Raw genomic sequence first — 20,401 nt, 5'->3', positions numbered from 1 at the left:
CTTGCTGCAAAAACAATTTACCAAATATTTATGGTCTAGTTTTTAGTCCAAATGTGTTGGTACACTTTAAAAAAGACAAAATGAATCTACAAGCAGGGGCTGTGCAGGGGCTGTACAGTGGCACAGTTGGTAGAGCTGTTGCCTTGCAGCTAGAAGGTTCTGGGTTCGATTCCCAGCCCCGGTCTTTCTGCATGGACCAGCAACCCTCCCGACCCCACTGAGGGACAAGGGTGTAAAGAAAATGGATGGATGAATCTACAAGCAACTATTCAGCAACACATAGTTTAAGTCAATAATTTAATATATATTTTAAAAAGTCCTAGTTCCAATGGCACTAATGCTGTTTAATTAAGGAATTATTGACTTAAACTCCCCTTATCTTGCTGAAATTACTTTTAATTTAATTTTCTTCAAGAAAATTGAAAATTTGCACAATAAACAAGAGAAAAAATACCAAGTATTGTTTTTACAGTGCAGCCTGATCATTTACAGAATCTAAATAATCTGAAAAGGAGAAAATAATGGAGACGACTGACGACTGGACACAAGGAGGGGCAGATAGAAATGGTTGTGGCTGAATAAGCTGCATAGAAAGTTGAGTGGAAGGAAAAAGTAAGTGCACCAGCAACAGGGATAACTGCAGAATTCAGTCAGGGATTTAATGGATTATTAAAAGCTGATCCAGACCAGGAGCTTCAAGCGTCTTACCTGGACTGAGGAGAACCAGAACCGGACCATTGCTCAGCAGTCCAAACTCTGGAGGACCAGAACGAACGTCGCTGGAAGTCCAGAGTGAAGTGTCCAGTCGGTGATGATCTGCTGGTTCTGGAGACCAGAACAGAACTGAGTTTTCAGACATGTAGAGTTAAAACCTGAAATGTTCTTCATTCAGTTCTGGAAACAAAACGCTCTGATGGCTTTATCTGGACGGAAACTAACCCAGATTAAAGGTCCGATCTGTTATTTCCTGTTTGTCTGATTCCCTCGCTCTGCGTCAAAGTGAAATATTCAAACAGCATCACCATGGAAACGCCTGCTTATTATTTCCGTTTGCTGTCTCCACAGTGAGAACGAACTGCCATCGTACGACTCGCTGGAGGAGAAGGTTGGTGACGCCTTCATGTTCACATTTACAGGACCAAACGGTTTCCTGTTGCTTTAGCAGCCGAGTTAAAGCAGCAGGTTAACTCGGCTGAAATGTTTTCTGGTTTTCATCAGAAAACCAGTTAGTTTCCGTTAGACGTGATTCTCGTCTCACCTGTTTCACAGCAAAAACACCTGGAGGTGGAGCGGACCGCCAAGTGGCTGAAGATGCTGAAGAGCTGGGAGAAATACAAGAACAGCGAGAAGGTGGTCCCGTCCGTTTGGGTCTCAGGCGTCTGGTCGGGTTCTGCTGGTCCACCAAGTTCTGGTCCCAGTAACTGCTAGGAAGATAAAAATACAAGTTTCTACAGATAGAGATGAATGGATGAACTGGTGGATGGATCCAGTGTTCATTGTTGAACCAGTTCCTTCTAACAGGAAGCAGTTCCATATGAAGTTCATCAGATCAAAAAGAATGTTCAGAAAGTTCATCGTTCATCTCTCCAACATGAACCGATTCATTTATTGATCAGAAGCTAAACAGGAATTTTATGGCAATAAAATCAGTAAATTTGGGGAATTCAGTCATTTTTAAAAACTGAATTCCCTAGTCAGTTCTCTCCTCATTTGCCAATGCCGATTGCTAAGTCACTGATTCTGAACAGTTTTATCGGTTCTGAACTGGAAACGCAGGAGAAACGCAGGAGAACAGAACTGAGACGTGGACCAACAGCGGTTTATTGGTGCCGAGAAGCAAAACTTTAAATTAGTTAGTTTAACAAAAAACAGGAAAGTATGTTTTTAGTTCTGTAGTAACGATAATTGAACCCCTTCATGACCAGCATCTTTAACAATCTGCTGCTGTTTATTGCTAAACCTGCTTTACTTTCAGGAGCCACCAGATGGCGCAACATGACGTTTCTAGGCAGCCATTGATGCTGAAGAAGGCAGTTTATTTATTATTAGTTATTATTTACTGTTAACCTAAAATAATCACAAACATAAAGCTGAATCTTTCTAAACAAAATCAGGAAGAGCCCAGATTCATGTAGGTTGATAAAGCTACAGGCTGATGGAGAGTGAGAGCTGAGCGTCATTACTCCTGGGGCGACATGCTCCATCCTCGGCCCTGTTTAGCATGGAAACATGCGACTGTCTCTCATCCATCAGAGCAGACCTGGAGGAAACGACCCACAGCTGATTTATGGCTCATTAACTTTCCACTCGTCCTCAGGAAATCACCGCCGCTCCCCGCAGGCGCAGTCAGAAACGTTTTGCAGGGAAACGCGACACTTGAGAGAAGTTGTCAAACGTTTGTGCTGATAAAATTTTATCATTTTAAAAATGACAAATATATCCAGAGGTCAAAGGTCAACCCACCAATCCACATTTACAAAGTCATATGAAATATGGCGTAATCAAAAGTTTGTTTGTGCCGTTATAATTTTTAAGATTTAAAAGTTTCCAGAAGTTACCAGCCATCTTCTTCACACCCACATCATCTACAACAAAATTGATATAAAATTGATATTTCATGTAATAATAAAGCAAGAACAGATTCTCAAAGATCAATACGTTTTAAATCTAATGAACATTTACTTTCTGTAAACATATTTACTCTATTATCATCCAGTTTTTAGTAAAAACAGAAAACAATAAATCATAGAAAGGGAAATTATTGATCTAGTTTTAAATTATCATGTGATTGATTATTGCAACAGGCCTGATTGATTGACAAAATTTGATCTGATTATTAACACATCTGGAAACATTTATTAATATCTTTAGATTTTTTTGCGGCACAAACATTTAGCACCAGAAGACGTGGCGGTTTGTAGAAACAGAATCATTTTGTTGGACAGTTTGCTCTGGTTTCCAGCTTCCACACTGCAAAAACACAAAGTCTTAACAAGTAATGTTAGTCTAATTTCTAATGCAAACATCTTCGTACACTCGAAACAAGAAAACTGACCTTCAAGTTACTTTTCAGCAAAATATAGGAGCTTATTTTAAATAAGTAATTCCTTACTATTTCATTCCTTAAATTTAAGTTAACTGGAAGATTATTTCACTTCTAACATGGGAAAATGTCTTGGAATTAATAATCAGTATTAAGGATTTATTTGAACAAGCTTCTATATTTTGCTGAAACTAAAGTTTTGTTGCATCTTGAGTGAACTCTAAGATAAAAATCCTTGGTAACATTGTGAGTTTTTGCAGTGCAGAAACCATCCTAAATGTGTTTGTGTGGATTTTTGGTGAATCAGCATTTCTCTAAAAGCTGCTGAGACGCTCGCAGCATTAATTGGAGCAAACATGTAGCGACTCTCTGGCTGCTTCAGGTTTCATCTTAATTGGTCTGAACTCCTGCGTCTCTCTCCTTCCTGCCGGCCGTCGCTCATCAGAGCAGAAACTCGTTTCCAGTCTGCCGTTTATTACTAACTGAACTCTGCTGCTCCTGCAGCTTTAACACGTGTTCTGCATGCAGAGCCGCAGTCTCTGCTGGAGTTCGTCCAGCCAGATGGTCACAGGTTCACCTCAGCAGAACGTGCCGACATGCTGAGCGGGGGTCTCGGGGCTCGATTATCATTCCTGGTGGATGCCAGATGCTCTCTTCGCCTCGCTGTCGGCCTGCAGCAGTGCAGCCGCTTTTCTCCCGACTCTAACCGGTTATTTTCTCATCACAAACCATCAGAGCTGCTGCAGTAAAAGCAAGTTAGCTGGACTACAACACAACCAGAGATCAGATAAAAACAAACGGTTTCACATCAGAGTCTGAAAAACGAGGCCAATATTCATTAACTACAGGCGCAGACATAAAATTATTTTATAAAGAATCATAATTTATATTCCTGGGAATTCGGAATAGATAAAAAAAATCCTCAAAATTTGATTTTAAAATGCGTTAAAGTTGTAGCTGAGCTAACCTAATCCTGATAAAGTTAAGTTTCAGAAACTTATTTTTGTTTCAATATAAACTGATTTGTCTAAATTTGATCATTTAAACAGAATCTCTAAACAGTTGAATAAAAAACTGGTCTCTGAATGGAATCAATAGAAAGTGAAAAAGTTTCATTTTTATCAGAAACAGTTTAATGTTTTTTATTTCAGCTCTGAACTCGTTATGAACTGAAAAGTGCAGCAGATCAGAAGAGATGAGAGTAAATGTGTTAAAATTAAGTCTGAAATGATTAAGTGCATTAATCATAATTATAATCATAATTTAGTGATTGATGAATCGTTTACTGGAGTGAAAAGTAAAAAAATTTGTCAATTTGCTTTAGAAAAAAACAAGAGAGCAGAAATTTAAAAAAAAAAAACAAAAAGCATTTTGCCGGTTAATCCAAAAAAGTAAATCCCAGATAAAAATGTTTCAGCTGCATCCTGTTACAGAATGATTGAACGTTCACTAAAGGAAAGCTGTCATTACACTTTAGGCACTTTTTACTTAAAAAAGAACTTAATTATTTATTTATTTATTTGCATCTTTTATGGTGTTTCTGATATGTTTAAGTGGTTGAATGAAAAATCTGCAGACTGGGAAGTTTTTTCTTTTAACCGTCAGAATAATTGATAACTAAAATAATCGTTTGTTGTCATAGTTAATATTAGACAAATATTATTGTTTTATTCTTTTTAGACTTTGTCTTATATTAGGAGGATTAGATTTTTTTAAAATAAAGTTAGAATTGTTTGTTAAAGGCATAATGGAGATAATTAGTTTCCTCCTGCAGCTCGTCCGGAGGATCTATAAGGGCGTTCCTCTGCAGCTCCGAGGGCAGGTGTGGTGCCTGCTGCTCGACGTTCCCAAAATAAAAGAGGAGAAGAAAGACTTCTACGAGGTAAAGGCTCGACTTTTTGTTTCTGTTCTGCTACAAACTCATTAGAAAGTTTAGCTGCAGAGATCGATGCGGCGCTGCAGGGAGGACGGCCCTCGTTTCCTGCAGTCAGGAAGTCATGAGAGGAGCACAGTGAACGTTTTGGAGCAGATGCGAAGCATTTAAACCATTTAAAATCAAATTTTACCTGCGCAACAATTAACTAACGTACAACAATTAAAATAAAGACAGTAATTAGTTTTTCTGAGAATGGATTTGTAAATCAATGATTCTCCAAAAAGTAAAAAGGGTTTTATACATTTTTGTTTATTAGAAAACAAGGTTTTTGTCTCTTTTTAGATCAAATTAAGCCTTTAAGTCCCAGACGTAGCGCTGTCTATCCAGCCAAATCTGCAGTACTAATTCTTAAATACGTAATTCTTTGCGCTATCTGAAAAATCTCAGCAGTTTCTGAAAGGGGAGACGTTCCAGTCAATATTGGGTTGTTACGGTAATATCTCCATGTTTAATAAATTAATTAAAATCAGATCTTGGTGTACCAAACTGCTGTTGAGTAAAAGTCACTAAACGGATTGTTTCTGTTTAAAATAAAACCGAAGAAAATGTAAAAACTTTGGTTATAAAAAATTGCATCAAACGTTTTCTATTATAAGAACATTTAAATTTGTTAGTAATAATTTTGCCTTAATTAAAAGCAAAACATTTCCATCTGTGCTGGCAGGCCAAACTTGTGTAATTTTTTAATTGTGCCATACTGCAGATTCATGGGTTAGAAAGGCCTAGTCAAAGTCTGAATGAGAATCTTTGGCTTTGAAAGCTGAACATCAGTCTAGCTGATCAAACTTGTTGAACCCTAAAAAAACGTACAGAGGAACGAAGTTCTAAAAATTAGTATTAAAGCATGCCGCACTTTTCAGAACAGGAAAAGCCGTATCAGATGATCTGCTTTGATTAAAGCTCCTGTATTCAGAAGCCACGTCTTTTTGTTCCTGATTCCAGAGTGTGAGTAATAAACTCATTATGTCCACAGTGGGAGACACAAAGCTCGTCTTTCAGGACATTTTTAGGTCATGAAAGACAGACGGCCTTTAATAAGAGCAGATTCTGGCTTTTCACATCCTCTGCTTCTATGGCAACAGCAGACGGTCCACTTCAAGGATCAGCCCTGCTGCTGCTTAAAGACACAGAGCCTCTGCTAGCTTAACCTGCCGGTTTGTTCTGCTGTGCAGAAGCTGAAGTCCCGGGCCAGAGCGCTGTCCCCCGACGTCCGGCAGATCGACCTGGACGTGAACAGAACCTACCGGGACCACATCATGTTCATGACCCGCTACGACGTCAAGTAAGCGCCAACTCAGCAGAGAGGGGGAGGAGCTAGTTGCATTTACTCAGTTACATCTACGAAAGTAACGTCTTTTAAAAATATATTTTTACTACGCTGTACTTTTTACTTTTACTTAAGTAATTTTATTTTGAAGTATCTCTACACCTGCAGTTTTTGTGAAAGTTTCATAAGTTTTTTTATTGAAAGAAATAAATTTTGGAAAACTTTCTTTTCCCTGATTTTCTTATTTTTTGTTACATATATGAATTATTGTAATTTTGGTCCTTAAAATACCAAAATGTTTCACATTATAAGACTCTGAACGTATTTAAATGATGATTCTGTTCCAGGCAGCAGGCGCTCTTCCATGTCCTCACAGCTTACTCCATGTACAACACGGTGAGTCTCACTTTCTGCATTCAGCTTTTACCATCAGGACAAAGATTTTAGGGGCCTCAAAGGGAAATTACTGACGAATCCAAGTTTAACTTGTTACAAAAAGATTAATGTGTAAAAATTGTTAGCAATAGATACTTTTTCAACAGGTTAGGTCTGGGGTTCCTAAACTTTTCCATGAAACAGCCGCTCAACAAAACGCTAAAGAAACATCAACTTTTAGATGCTTTTAGTTCGCAATTCAATAATTCATTTAGAATAAATGTTGCTTCATACTGTATGATTTTATATGAGGTCTGTAGCACAGAATATATTGTGACTTTATTTATCATTATTCCCTCTTGATTATAAGAAAATATATAATATCTTATATTAATCACATTAAATTTACATTTATTCCCACAGTTTCTAAGCTTTTTTAAGCAGTTCCTCTGGTCATTTTTCCATTTCTTGTTTGATGAATTTTATATATATAATATAACATCTATATTAACAATTTAAACTGAAATTTTCTGGAAAAAACTTGGAAATTTTTGAGTGAAAAGGTGAAAAATTTCTGAGAAAAAAAACGAATAAATGTTAAAATTAATCCGAAAAATGTTAGAGAAAAAATTTTTAAAAGCCAAAATGTTTTGACAGATGAAACTCAGAAATTTCCAAGTTTTCTTGACAGATACAGAAATAATTTCTCAAGTTATTTTCTAGCAAATTTTCAACTTTCTATCTCAATTTGTTTTCACAAAATTTCTCAGTGTTTTGGTGGCAATTTAAAAAAATATCGAATAACAGAAAATAAAAATTTTTGTGAAAAAAATGTTAGATATAAAAATTAATGTGATAAGTTTTTTTTAACTCATTTATTCATCCCAACTTTCTGAGGCTCCCACAGCGCCCCCTGGCGGCCAACACTTTGACTAACACTGAAAGGTTTTCTGTGAGGACACGTTCTCCTCTCAGCTGCTGATTTAAATAATTTGGTTGCGATTTGGACTCAGACCTCATCAGGTTTTTCCTGTATTCAGTGGTTTCATGTCGCTCTGCAGGAAGTCGGGTACTGCCAGGGCATGAGTCAGATCACGGCTCTGCTGCTCATCTATATGAACGAGGAAGACGCTTTCTGGGCTCTGGTCAAACTGCTGTCGGGACAGAAGCACGCCATGCACGGTAAAAACTCTTAAAGTTGTTTATCTTTAAGTTTATAAAGTTAGAACAGCGACTAATGAACCGGTTAGTGAGGATTCATAAAGCACAGCCAGCAGGGTGGAAGCAATTAAACCGACTCCAGCTGAAATAACTGTACATAAACGCAGAAGTTCACTGGATCTCTGGAGGCTGAGGGACTTCTCAGATGTTTCCAACTGTGATCAAAGATGCTGAGCTGCTAATTTATTGACATGTTTGTTATAAAACGCGCCCTGCTGTGCCTCGGCCCTCAGGGTTCTTCATCCCGGGCTTCCCGAAGCTGATGCGCTACCAGGAGCACCACGACCGGATCCTGAAGAAGATGATGCCCAAACTGAAGCAGCATTTGGTGAGACACACGGCGGCTCCATAACAACCAGAGATGGTTAACCCATCAGCGCTCTGAACTGGTTTTACTGGTCCTGCAGGACAACCAGGAGGTTTTCACCAGCCTGTACACCATGAAGTGGTTCTTCCAGTGCTTCTTGGACAGAGTGAGTCCAGAATATAACCTCTACTTTCTGCTGCTTCTTCTCCACTACTAGTCTAGATGGATCTCTATATTCAAGCACAACACTTAAAGCTGCAGCATTTAACTTTTATTAAAAAAAAAACAATATCTTGTACATATTTGTTGAAATTGACACCAAGTCATGACAGTTTGGTATGAACAACATTTAGCTCCTGTCTCCTCCAATCAGAAACAACCAATCAGAGCCAGGAGGCGGGGCTTAGCGCCTCTGGCTTGTGATAAAGTTCCTGAAATAAATGTGTTTTTATTATCCAATTCATTTAATGGGTCTGTGTATAGATGGGATTATCTAGTAATATAATAAAAAGGATAATCAGTTGTTTCTACTTCACATTCTAAAAGCTGGTAAATTACAGGCTTCCAAACATGTTTATTTAAAAAGTAATACGTTATATTAATGTTCAGATACATTAAAGCTGCAGCTTTATTACCTTAAGAGCCTTTTACATTTAATCTATCAACCTATACCGAATCATAAAAATATAACTGCGTGTGAATAATTGCCTGGAAACAACTGCACTAATTTAGTTTATTAGTTGCTGCATGAAGTTATTCTGTCATGTTTATTTACTTCAGCTGAATATTTAATTTCTTTTACTTGAGATTGATAAATTATCATCATTATGATCTTCTAATGAAGCTCTGATGACGTTTTAATTACAGTTTGTTATATTTGCATACAAGTTTACTTTTACTCATTTATCAGTGATGTTCTGCTAAAGATTGTTTTCATAATTAAGTCAGACGCCTCATTAACAGAAACAGAAGGAATCAATCTTTTTTAATTATAACCAGCAGCAAGAGAAAAGAGAAAACTTATAGTTTATAAATAAGGTTCTGGATGATTGATTATTGGGTCTGGTTTTGCTCTAACTATCAGTAGAGGTGAGAATCTTTAAATGTCTATCGATTCAATTCAGAAACCAGTTTTTCTATTCAAACTGACTAAAGATTCTGTTTAAATTATGACTGACGAGAGGAAAGACAGAAAAGCATCAAAATCCATCAGTTTATATTTAATCAGAATTAGGCTTAAAATTCTGTAACTTAAATTACCAGCATCAGCTGCCTGGCTTTTTCTCAGCATCAGAGAAACTCATCCAGGCGTTTCTCTCTAGTGGCTTTGATTCCTGAGCTCCTTTCAATCTAGAAAAGCCTGTTTAGTTGCTTTTGAACCAAATTACATTTAATATTGATCAACATATTTGATCTGTATTGCTAATTTTACTACGGTACTGGACAAAATGTAACATCTGTTACTGGTTTCGCAACTGTATGATGTGTTTATGATGTAAAGTTGAACTGCCTCGTTACTGAAAAGTGCACTGTCCTCAATGTCCTCCTGCTATACGGTGTCTGAGACGACCTACGGTAACGTGACATGAAGTATATTCACAAACACGACGGACTAAGACGTAAAACTTAAACACATTTTTAAAACGATTCCTAATTTCCCAGGACTATGAATTGTGGTTCCCTATAGAATCAAAGTTTTTCTGCTCCTCTGGCCATCAGACAGAAGCCTCTAATGTCTGGTTGTGTTTGTGTTCAGACTCCCTTCACCCTGACCCTCCGGATCTGGGACATCTACATCCTCGAGGGGGAGCGAGTGCTGCCCGCCATGTCCTATACCATCCTCAAACTGCACAAAAGTGAGTCCGCTAGCAGCCCGGAGCTAACAGCTGCTGTGTGAAGGTGCTAACTCGGGTGTGTGTGTGGCTGTAGAGCACCTGTTGAAGCTGTCCATGGAGGAGCTGGTGGAGTTCCTGCAGGTCACGTTAGCCAAAGATTTCTTCCTGGAGGACGACTTTGTGATCGAGCAGCTGCAGGCGTCCATGACGGAGCTGCGGCGGGCCAAGCTGGACTTTCCAGCGCCAGGTACTGCAACAGCAATCAGACACACTGGTTACCGGGTTCCTGCTGCCTTAGCGCAGCAGTAGAGTGTTTCTTCCAGTTTCCTCATTAATCTACTTCTCTTCCTCTCCTCCTAAACAATGTTAGCCAACAACAACAAAAGTGTGGCTGTGAGTGGCGGCCATATTCCCTCCTACAACAGTAACCGGTGGGCTATCCTGACTGGTCTTTCTTGTCCATGTCTCTCTCCATCCGTCGCACAGTTCGTTCTGTCTGTCCAACAACACCTGGGTTCTTCCCTTCACAAACCTTTTCCCTCCAACATTGTGTTTTTTACTTGTGGTGCTCATGTGGAAGCTCGCCCTTTTTTTGTCCTTTTTAATCCCCTTGACTGATGTATTGTACTTCAACTGTAATGGTAATGTCTCCCTCTGGTGGATAATTTATGGTACTGAAAACAAAAACAACCATTTAGGCTACAGAACTGAAGCAAAAATGACCAGACTTGTTACTAGTAGGGCTGTAACTAAATTATTTTAGTAATCTTTTATCCTAACAATCAGATTAAAAGTTGGCATATTTATTGCATAAAATGCAATATTATAGCATTTTTTAGTAAATTTCAACTGGATGACTAAAAAATGCCATTTGAGGAGTTTTGGGTGAAATAGACAAAAGTGTGTTTATCTTAAATGCAGTTTGCTTTTTTTTTTTTTTTTTTTTTTTTTTAAGCAAAGGCCTTTTTTGTCTGTAGACTCCAGTTAATGATTAATTGATTACTGAATTAGTTGGTGATTAATTCAATTAACTTTTTAATTCCTAATTGTTCTGACTGGTTCTGAATAAAGTATGAATAATAAAGAATTAGCTCCTAATGAACTTAATTATCTTTTAACACAGTCCCTTTAATTTTAGTTGGGTAAAAACTAAAACTTCACACTGCTGGTTAAACAGTCTAAGAATAATATTACTGTATTATTCTTAGACTGTTTAAACAGCCGTCTAAGACACTACTGTGTTGCTATAAAATCATTACAATCTGTTGCAAAGTTTAAATTTGTTACATTTACTTGAGTGTGAAGTGTTTGCTTGTCATTTCTTCTTCTGCTGCCATTTAGGGCAGTAACTCTGGTGAGTGTGATAGATGGAAACTTCATCGCAATTCATCCAAATGCGCCGCTAAATTAAGTCAAACAAACTTAACTGAATTACCCAAATCAATCAAAAGAAGATTCTTCTTCTCTTCCAGCATTTCCCTGCAGGCGTCGCTACAGTCCATCATCTGTCTCCATTTACTCCTCTTTCACCCATAAATCTGTTTGTTCCTCTCAGAAACCTTCTACTGATATAATCTCTCCTCTCAACATCTCAGTCTGGCCTCTGACTTTTCTCCCATCCCTCTGCCATGAGCTGTTCATCATTCCTGATCCTATCCATCCTTGTCTTTCCCAAAGAGAACCTCAACATCTCAAGCTCTGCAGCCTCCATCCTGCTTCCAGCTCTAAACCAATCATCAATGGTCTTTGGACCGTTTTATACACCTTTCATCACACCTGACACTTTCTCCACCCATCCCAACGCTTGCACTCATTTCTTCACCTCTTTCCAGACTCTGCTTTACTCTGGACCTTTGACCTTCTTTACGTCACTGTTCCACTTGTGCCCGTCTCAGTTACACACATTCTGTCTTGCAGCCACGGTTCATATCTCAGTATCATCTGCAAACATCATAATCCATGCAGACTCCCATCAGCCCATCCATCACTAAAGGAAACAATCCCTGAAGCAGTCCCAGCTCTTTCACTCCTACAGCACACCTCACTGCTGTCTCACAGCTCTCATTCTCTGTCCCAGCCCAGACCTCCTTGGCATCTTTTGTATTCTTTCTATAAATCTACAAAAACACAATACAAGTCCCTTTGCCTTCTCTGTATTCTGCTTACAATGATCTAAAAGAAATTAACACTAATGTCATATTTTCACCAAAAACATTCTGTACAGCATTTCAAATACATACAAATTAATAAAACGTGCATCTGTTATAAAGTACTTTACTATTTAACTTTGATCAGTTTAAATAGTCTTTTAGGTTAAATGAATGAAACCTAGTGGAAGCAGAACAACATGGGAGCATAAATAATCTCTTCAATGAGAGAATCTTGAGTTCCTTTCCTGAATAACTGATTCATCAATGCATCCTAACATGCTCTTATCAAAATCTTAATATTTTGTGTAGGCAGTACTTTCATAAAGAGCTGGTGGTACAGAACCGGCCCTGGTGAAGTGGGTCGCTGTTGCTACTGATTGATGAATGGAGTAAGGCTTTCAGAGGCCACTCAGCAAAGTGGAATCCCCTAAATGGAAAATTAAAACATATTTCTGATGTTATTTTTGTCTTCTGCTGTGAATTTGTTTAAGTCTCATCTTGAATGTAACGCTCCTTCATTTTTACCTCGATGGCAGTGTTGTTGCATGAACTCATGACCCTGTTGTGACGTCACTACGCAGTGTGTTCAACCATCACTGTTCATTCAGGTTCCTGATGGAGGAATAATGTGAATCTGTTGTTCTTATGTTGCAGCTAATGAGGATGAGTTTCCTAAGAAGCCGTTGGGGCAGCTTCCTCCAGAGGTCGCAGTGCCGCAGATGAATCACGTGGGCAACGGTCAGAGCCACACGGAGCCAGCCGAGCCTCCGAGAGACTCCAGTCCGGTACCGGGACGCCAGCAGGACAGTCGGCCCCCGAGCCGGGCACACAGAGACTCACTGGAGAAACCGTCCCGCCATCATAGGGCGGAGAAATGGGATCCCCACTCCAGGAGATCCAACGAGCTTCTGAACGAGCAACCAAAGCAGTCCGCCTCCACCACACCAGAGAGAGGAACCACTCCGTCATCAGCCCCCACCCCAACGCCCAGCCGCAGTCCTCAGAACCACGCCACCGCCAACCACAACTCCAACGCAGCCTCCAGTTCTCGTCAAATCATTGGCCCCCGCTGGGTCAAACCCTCCGAGATGAAGCTGGAAGCGGCCAAAGCCGCCGCAGCGCGAGAGACGCAGCAGAGCCGAGGGGCATCACCGGCTCCGTCCAGCCCCATTGACGGCCTTTATGGTCAACGACGGCCCCGGCCCAAAGGGTTCATTCCTGGCTCTGATCGGGGCTCCAATGCCTCCCAGTATGACAACGTACCAGGACTGCCAGAGCAGGATTTTGAGATTCTGGAGCTTGAGAAGCCTCCATTCAGAATGAGGGCCGCTCATAATGAGACTCCCTTTACCGTACCAGCACCACACCAGGCCAGCAACGTCGTCTCGGCCTCAATAGGCCCCAGGATGACTAAGCATCACCTCCCTCCTCAGTTTCTACACAACAGTCCCCCAGGGTTACCTGCCGGCTACTCCGGGGCTCAGAGTCGGTACAACACCCCACCTCAGCAGCAATCTCCAGGAAGAACTACAACCGAAGTTCCCATCCTCCATCCAGGCTACAGCGTGAGCCTGGACCACCAAGGGGAGGACAAACTTTACAGAGACCCCAGATTTAATTCCCCCTCCAGCACGTCGTATAGGGAACAAGTCTATGCCACCACCCAGCGGCGGCCCAGCCACCTTTCTCCTGAGAAGGCGCTACAAAATAACTCGTTTGCCACCTATCGCAGGCAGCCCGAGTCCACCCGAAACCTTCAGAGCAGTTCCACTCCCATCTACCTGCAGCAACTAACGTCAACTACACAAATGCAAACTTCCCTGGACTACAGATTCGAGGGAAACCCCCAGTTCATGCCAGGAAGCAGGCCTCAGCCAATCGTAGACAGCTTCCAGTGGGAGCTAGACGATGAGCGCCCTCCTCAGTCCCCCGGTGGGATGCATCGTTCGCCTAGCTTCCAGCAAGCCCAAATGTCTCCGGTTCACGAGTTCACCTTCCCCCCCAACCCAGACGTTCTGCCTCACTACAGGACACAGTTCCAGGAGCAGCGGCAGCAGCACCCCCAGCTGTTTGGTGGACCACACTACAGGCAAGCACCAGAGGCTTTTGCCATGCAGGAGTCGATGCTGCTGTGATGTTAGGATAAAAACTGAGGTGTAGTCATGGACACTGTGGTGAAGACGAGCAGAACTCGGTTCTGTTCCTGCTCTGTTGTTCTTTACATGTGAACAAACGCTGGAAGACACACCAGCCTCTGACATTTCTACTGATCGCTTTAAAAAACTGAAGATTTTATTTTATTTTTGGATGTAAATCATGAACAGAGGTTACAATTTAAATATATACATATATCTTTTAGAGTCTGATGATGTACAGTGGATTTTTGTGTTAATTTTGAGAGTAAAACTGATTTTCTTTTTAAATCTCTTACATCCAGGTATTGAAATCTGAGATTAATTCCCTCTGTTTGCTTCAGGATGATTTTTATTAAAGGACCAGGGAGCAGAACTGATCGAATTCATTTCAATCATGGTGCAAACAGCAGGTTATGTTTGGTTTTTAGTGAGTCTTTGTTACAGTTCAGTAATAATTTTCAATCATAATTAATGTATAATGCATTTCTCTAATTAAGAAACCAGTCGTTTGTTTTTACACTTCAACCATAAATACTAAAGTACATTAGGGCTATATAATAATATATAATTAAGTAACTAAATTGTTAGCATTAGGCACCCATTTTAGTTGCTATAACAGCTACAGCACCTGGATCAGGATGTAAACTTATTTCAGATTAATTTCCAACTTATGTTTTGTTCATACCTGCTACCTTTTGACTACTGGACCGTGATCTAGAACACACTACATGTACCATGAACGTCATGCATTTCAACTATCAACTGACCACATTCCATTTTTTATTGTTCATTCTCTGGTTTAGATGCTTTTAAACAGCATTAAACTGCTTCTTGATGCAATTTCTAAGTTATATTTGCATTTTGTGAAACAGTTAAACTGCAGTTTCTTCTCACACTTTGTTTAATAAAAGCAGGTGGTGAAATTGACTCTTTGAATGCGTCTGTGCTTTAAATCTTACTTAACTCTGTAGTTTATTCCTTAAAGAAAACCTGATCATTGGGATTATTTGATTATTGTTTTAATGCAAGCTACTTTCTTTAAGATATAATATAAAATACAGAAATATTCTTCAAAAAAGATTGATTTAGTCATTTTTCCATAACATACAACATTTTAAAATCAATATTGGTTTAGGCATGTAGAAACATTTACATGTCCTAAAATACACAAACCCAACTACAATTAGATTTATTGAGCCTCAGTTATAAAATCTTGCAAAGTATTGGGAAAAACTTCTGAACAGTAACAAGTTTGACCCAAGTCAGCCAGTTCAAAGGCAACGCTAAATACTGAAATGTATGTAAATTTCTGATCTTAAAGGCAATAATAACTAAATCTCTGACAGATCATTTTACTCATTATTGGGGCATTTACCAAGTAGAAATATTTTTGTGATTCTGATCTGAAACAATTAGGGCTGAAACGATTCCTCGAATGATTCGAGTACCTCGATTACTAAAATTTCTCGAGGAAAATTTACCTGCCTCGAAGCTTCGTTAATTTATGTTTTATTAGTTAGCGCACCGTGTTCCGGCCGGGACTTAATTTGCGTTGCGCGGAGCTCTCACTTCCGCCTCTGAGTTGTTGACAAAAGTTAAGTCTCAGCGGCATAAAGTCCAATCTTCAGGATTGGCCCGTGGGGATTTTATTGATTGATGATAATGCCCGACTTTTTATCGTTTTTGGGGAACCAATAAGCATCCTTAAAATGACTGGGGGAATGCCTGGAGTACGGCAGCATTTCTCCTCCGGGGCTGCTGGTTGAAAGCGAACGGCGGGAAGAGCGCTGAGGTGAGCGGATAGCCTGAACAGGGCGGGCGGCTGAGTAGCTGATGCTTACCGTGTAAATGTAGCTTTACCGAAGAACCGCACAATAAATTTCATATCCCGGTCTGAAGAAACAGGTGGCGGAGCGCATCGTACATGGCTGGTAGATGAGTTTCTGAGTGTGACCAGTGAAGGTGTCGTAAATATCCCGTATTGCTTCCCCCCGTGTTCGTCCCCCGGTCTAACGGTTCGTCAGTCCGCTGGTCTATTTCCTCCCCTCCACCCCATGTTCGTTCATTCGCCCTCTCCTCCCACTCCAGGCGGCATTTCCCGTATTTTCAAACCCAAAGCGTGACAGGTTAGGTGGCAAGGTGAGTTTAATTAATCTATTAAACTCACTGAAGATGAATACATAAACTAAAAGCTGGATTGTAGACATTTTTTATAAGCATATTTGTGAGCCTGCCTCTTTGTTATTAAATTCAATATAATTTCAAATTTTTCTATAACTTTTCTTCTGGTTAACTTAGAAAGTGAGCTATTATTGTTACAGGTTAGTTTTCTAAACTACAAAAAAGCAACTGTTAGGGATGCTCAAATATGAAAAATTGGACTGATAGTAACACCGACCGGTATTATGCCAGATTTACCAATATTTAATTTTATAATTTTTTTTATCCGATTACTCGATTAATCGTAAGAATAATCGATAGATTACTCGATTACTAAAATATTCGTTTACAACAGCCCTAGAAACAATACAATTTTGATCTGATTTAACTTCAGACAGGAAGGAAGAAAGGTTTATGTAAACCTTAGCTAAAACCTTCTGTCATAATATTCCAACAGTTTAATGAGCATTTAATCAACTTGTTATATTATTATATTACTCCTATACCTATAAAATTCAACAACAATAAAGAGCATAAAACTATTTCTACTGAGTGTTTAAGTCATATCATTCTGCTTAAAGAGTTAGTTTGTTAAGCTTTAGAAATGAAGTTGTGTAAATATATAACAGGTGAAGTTTCTCTTACCTGTAGTAGGAAAATGTTTTAGCACCGTCTTCAACAAATCCTAACAAATGGTGGAAGGATTGAAGCTAGTAGGTCACAGAAGTCGGCCTTGTCAGCTGAGTCTTTCAGGAACATTTTCAATCACTGAAACCAACAAAACAAAACGCCATCAACTGATGTGAAATCACAAAGTTTACTCTGTCTTGGGCAGATTCATACTACCAACAGCATCATAACTTCATCAGTGATTCTTGAGAATAGGGACAAAATGGGTTTTAATTTTCCCATATTTTTTTTTTTTTGTTATTTCTCAACCTTATGTATGCAAATATGACAAATAATGTTTAGGAAATGTAAAGATGCTAAGGTACAGGCTCCCAGATGCAACATTTTTTTTAAAAATAACATTTTTAATTGACCCGACCTAGAACGTTGTCATCACAATCTGACAAAAATAAATAAAAAATATTTTTTAATGACCCTATTAGTGATATTTTACTCATTTTACAGACAAATGCTTCTCAAGAAACAAAAGAAATATTATTTAAAACCAAAAACAACCAAAAGGCCATCTGACGGGGTTGACACATAACTGAAGGTGGTGACAAACTAGTGAATAAAATGAAAAACTTGATACATGTGAAGTAATGCAATTCATGTAAAATACATTAAAATGAATTATTTGCACATTTAAGTGAGATTTGACAACAATTTCACTGAAAGAGTCAGAAAAACTGATGGAGTTTAAAAACAGCCAAACCACCTGAATTTATATGATGTTATTCTGAAGGAGGCCATATTGTAGCTCATCAGGTCCATAAAATCTTTACAGTTTACCAGAATTAAGCTTTTATTTCACAAAATTTCATCAAAGTTTTGTAAATTGTCAGTTATGGAGTTGACACATCATGGTTGTGACAAGCAACTTAGGAATAAAACAGAAGAAAAAACTAAAGAATAACTTAAGCTAACCAGAGCTAACTAGCCCTCCTAGCAAAGGAAGAGGAAGGAAGTGGTCATGGGGTCCTCATAAGTTCTGGTGCCCCCCAATAATGCCTGATTTTTTTTACATTCTTTTCATTTCTGACGGTGTTGACAAAAACTAGGGACAAATTTCAGTGGAGTTGGAAAATATAAAAAAATGATTTTTAATTCAATTTATTGATACCTCTAATTATTCATATGACTACTTATACTTAATTGTTACAATATATAATTTTACTATTTCTGTAATTATTTTAAACTATTATAATGTATTGATTTCTGCTCCTGGTCAAGGGCTTTTACAGGCACCATCCACTGACTACAATGTTTAAAATAAAAAAATATTCAGCAAATACCTGGAAAATATACATTGTTGTGCTCACATGATCCAGGTTAGTTTAGTCAGATATTTGAAAAAATTATATTTTGTGTATATTTTATTCAAATTTTGTGCTTTATCCATAGGACCTGTTTTGTCCCTATTCTCAAGAATCACTGTCATATGAAAATACTGAAAAGTATTCAGTTGTTCAATGTTAACATCTGCTTATATAGTGATGTGTCCCACTAATGCCAACATTTTTATTCCGATTCTTTTTAAATCACTGAAATCAGTCAATTTCATTGAAACCTGAGTAGATTTTAATTTGCACCACTCAAAGAACTTATTTAATCTCCAACAAGCTCAATATTCAAGTTCAAGTATAAGAGTTTTAGATCAGCTAGAGTTTTAACCAGCCCAATTTCACAAAGCTGAAGTTGGTTTCCAATTCTAGCTTCCAATAGCTAAAGGGCGATTCCACTTAATTTTTCACTACTTTCCGCATCTTTAATCAACTCTAGTTTAAAAACTACTACACCTAGACTCTTGAAACCTGGACTAGGTTATTCTACTCTAATAGCAGAATATTTATAACCATGCTTGGGATTTGTGAAACATTTCTCTGATTTGTGAAAACTCAGTAAAATTCGAATTTCACCATATTTTTTCATCTGGATCACCATAAATTAGCTTTAATTAAAAAACTACTACAGCTAGACACTTCAAACCTGGTATAGATTATTCTTCTCTAATAGCAGAATATTTAAAACCATATTTGGGATTTGTGAAACCTTTTCCTGATTTGTGAAATCTCAATGAAGTTCAATTTTCACCATTTTTTGTCATCTGGATCGCCATAGATCTACTCTAATTAAAAAACTACAACTCCTAGACACTTCAAACCTGGAATAGATTATTCTCCTCTTCAAGCTGGATACTTAAAACCATGTTTGGGATTTGTGAAACATTTTTCTGATTTGTGAAAACTCAGTAAAATTCGAATTTCACCATTTTTTTCATTTGGATCACCATAGATCTGCTCTAATTAAAAAACTACTACAGCTAGACACTTCAAATCTGGACTAGATTATTCTGCTCTAATAGCAGAATATTTAGAACCATGTTTAGGATTTGTGAAACTTTTTTCTGATTTGCGAAACTTCAAAAAAGGACAATTTTGCCCTATTTTTCAGTCTCGATCACACAGTACCTGCTCTAAATCCAAGACTACAAGACCTAGACTCTTCAAACTTGAACTAAATTATTCTGCTCTAATAGAATCATGTTTGTGATTTGTGAAACTTCAACAAAGGTTGATTTTACCACTTTTTTGCATCTGGATCACACTAGAACTGGTCTAATTCCAAATCTACAACACCTAGACACTTCAAACCTGGATCAGCTTATTTTCAATTAATAGCAGAATATGTAAAACCATGTTTGGGATTTGTGAAGCTTTGTTCTGATTTGTGAAACTTTCAAAAAGTGCCATATCACCACTTTTTTTTAATCTCAGTCACACGAGAACTGCTGTAATTCCAAATCTACAACACCTAGACTCTTCAAACTTGGACTAAATTATTCTGCTCTAATAGTAGAATATTTAGAATCATGTTTGTGATTTGTGAAACCTTTTTCTGATTTGTAAAACTTCACTTAACAGACCTCTGCAAAAGAACGGTCCTTCCAACAGCCATTATCATCTACAATAACTCTTTGAAAAATTTATGAGTTACACCAACATTTTATTTCCCATTGGGATTAATAAAGTGGTTTTGATTTAGAATTGAATTTGAAAAAAACTGCATGGAACATATATGAATAGTAAAGTGAAGTTTCACAAATCACATAAAGGTTTCACAAATTCCAAACATGGATTAAAATATTCTGCTATTATAGCACAACAATAAAGTTCAGGTTTGAAGAGTCTAGGTGTTGCAGTTTTGGAGCTGGAGTGACCAATATCCAAAACATGTCCGAAATCAGCCTTTACTGAAGTTTCACAAATCAGAAAAAAGCTTCACAAATCCCAAACATGGTTT

At 38.3% G+C, this 20,401-nt stretch overlaps 1 protein-coding gene across 4 annotated transcripts in view; it reads left to right on the top strand.

Moving 5' to 3' along the window:
- The window catches only part of usp6nl (USP6 N-terminal like), a 79,029-nt gene extending 63,833 nt beyond the window's left edge, over positions 1-15,196 (top strand). For all 4 annotated transcript variants that reach the window (XM_015002281.2, XM_015002295.2, XM_015002261.2 and 1 more), the window contains 11 exons: positions 1,066-1,105; positions 1,270-1,350; positions 4,818-4,925; positions 6,152-6,261; positions 6,594-6,642; positions 7,683-7,803; positions 8,076-8,170; positions 8,250-8,315; positions 9,906-10,005; positions 10,079-10,231; positions 12,789-15,196. In XM_015002281.2, the coding sequence (XP_014857767.2) occupies positions 1,066-1,105; positions 1,270-1,350; positions 4,818-4,925; positions 6,152-6,261; positions 6,594-6,642; positions 7,683-7,803; positions 8,076-8,170; positions 8,250-8,315; positions 9,906-10,005; positions 10,079-10,231; positions 12,789-14,269 (2,404 nt within the window). In that variant the 3' untranslated portion in view covers positions 14,270-15,196. The remainder of the gene's footprint in view (positions 1-1,065; positions 1,106-1,269; positions 1,351-4,817; positions 4,926-6,151; positions 6,262-6,593; positions 6,643-7,682; positions 7,804-8,075; positions 8,171-8,249; positions 8,316-9,905; positions 10,006-10,078; positions 10,232-12,788) is intronic.
- Positions 15,197-20,401: the final 5,205 nt, after the last annotated feature.

This window comes from Poecilia mexicana, unplaced genomic scaffold, assembly GCF_051168715.1.
Source record: "Poecilia mexicana isolate PSO_F unplaced genomic scaffold, ASM5116871v1 scaffold_23, whole genome shotgun sequence".
Taxonomy (NCBI): domain Eukaryota; kingdom Metazoa; phylum Chordata; class Actinopteri; order Cyprinodontiformes; family Poeciliidae; genus Poecilia; species Poecilia mexicana.
This window is presented reverse-complemented; position numbering and strand designations above follow the sequence as displayed.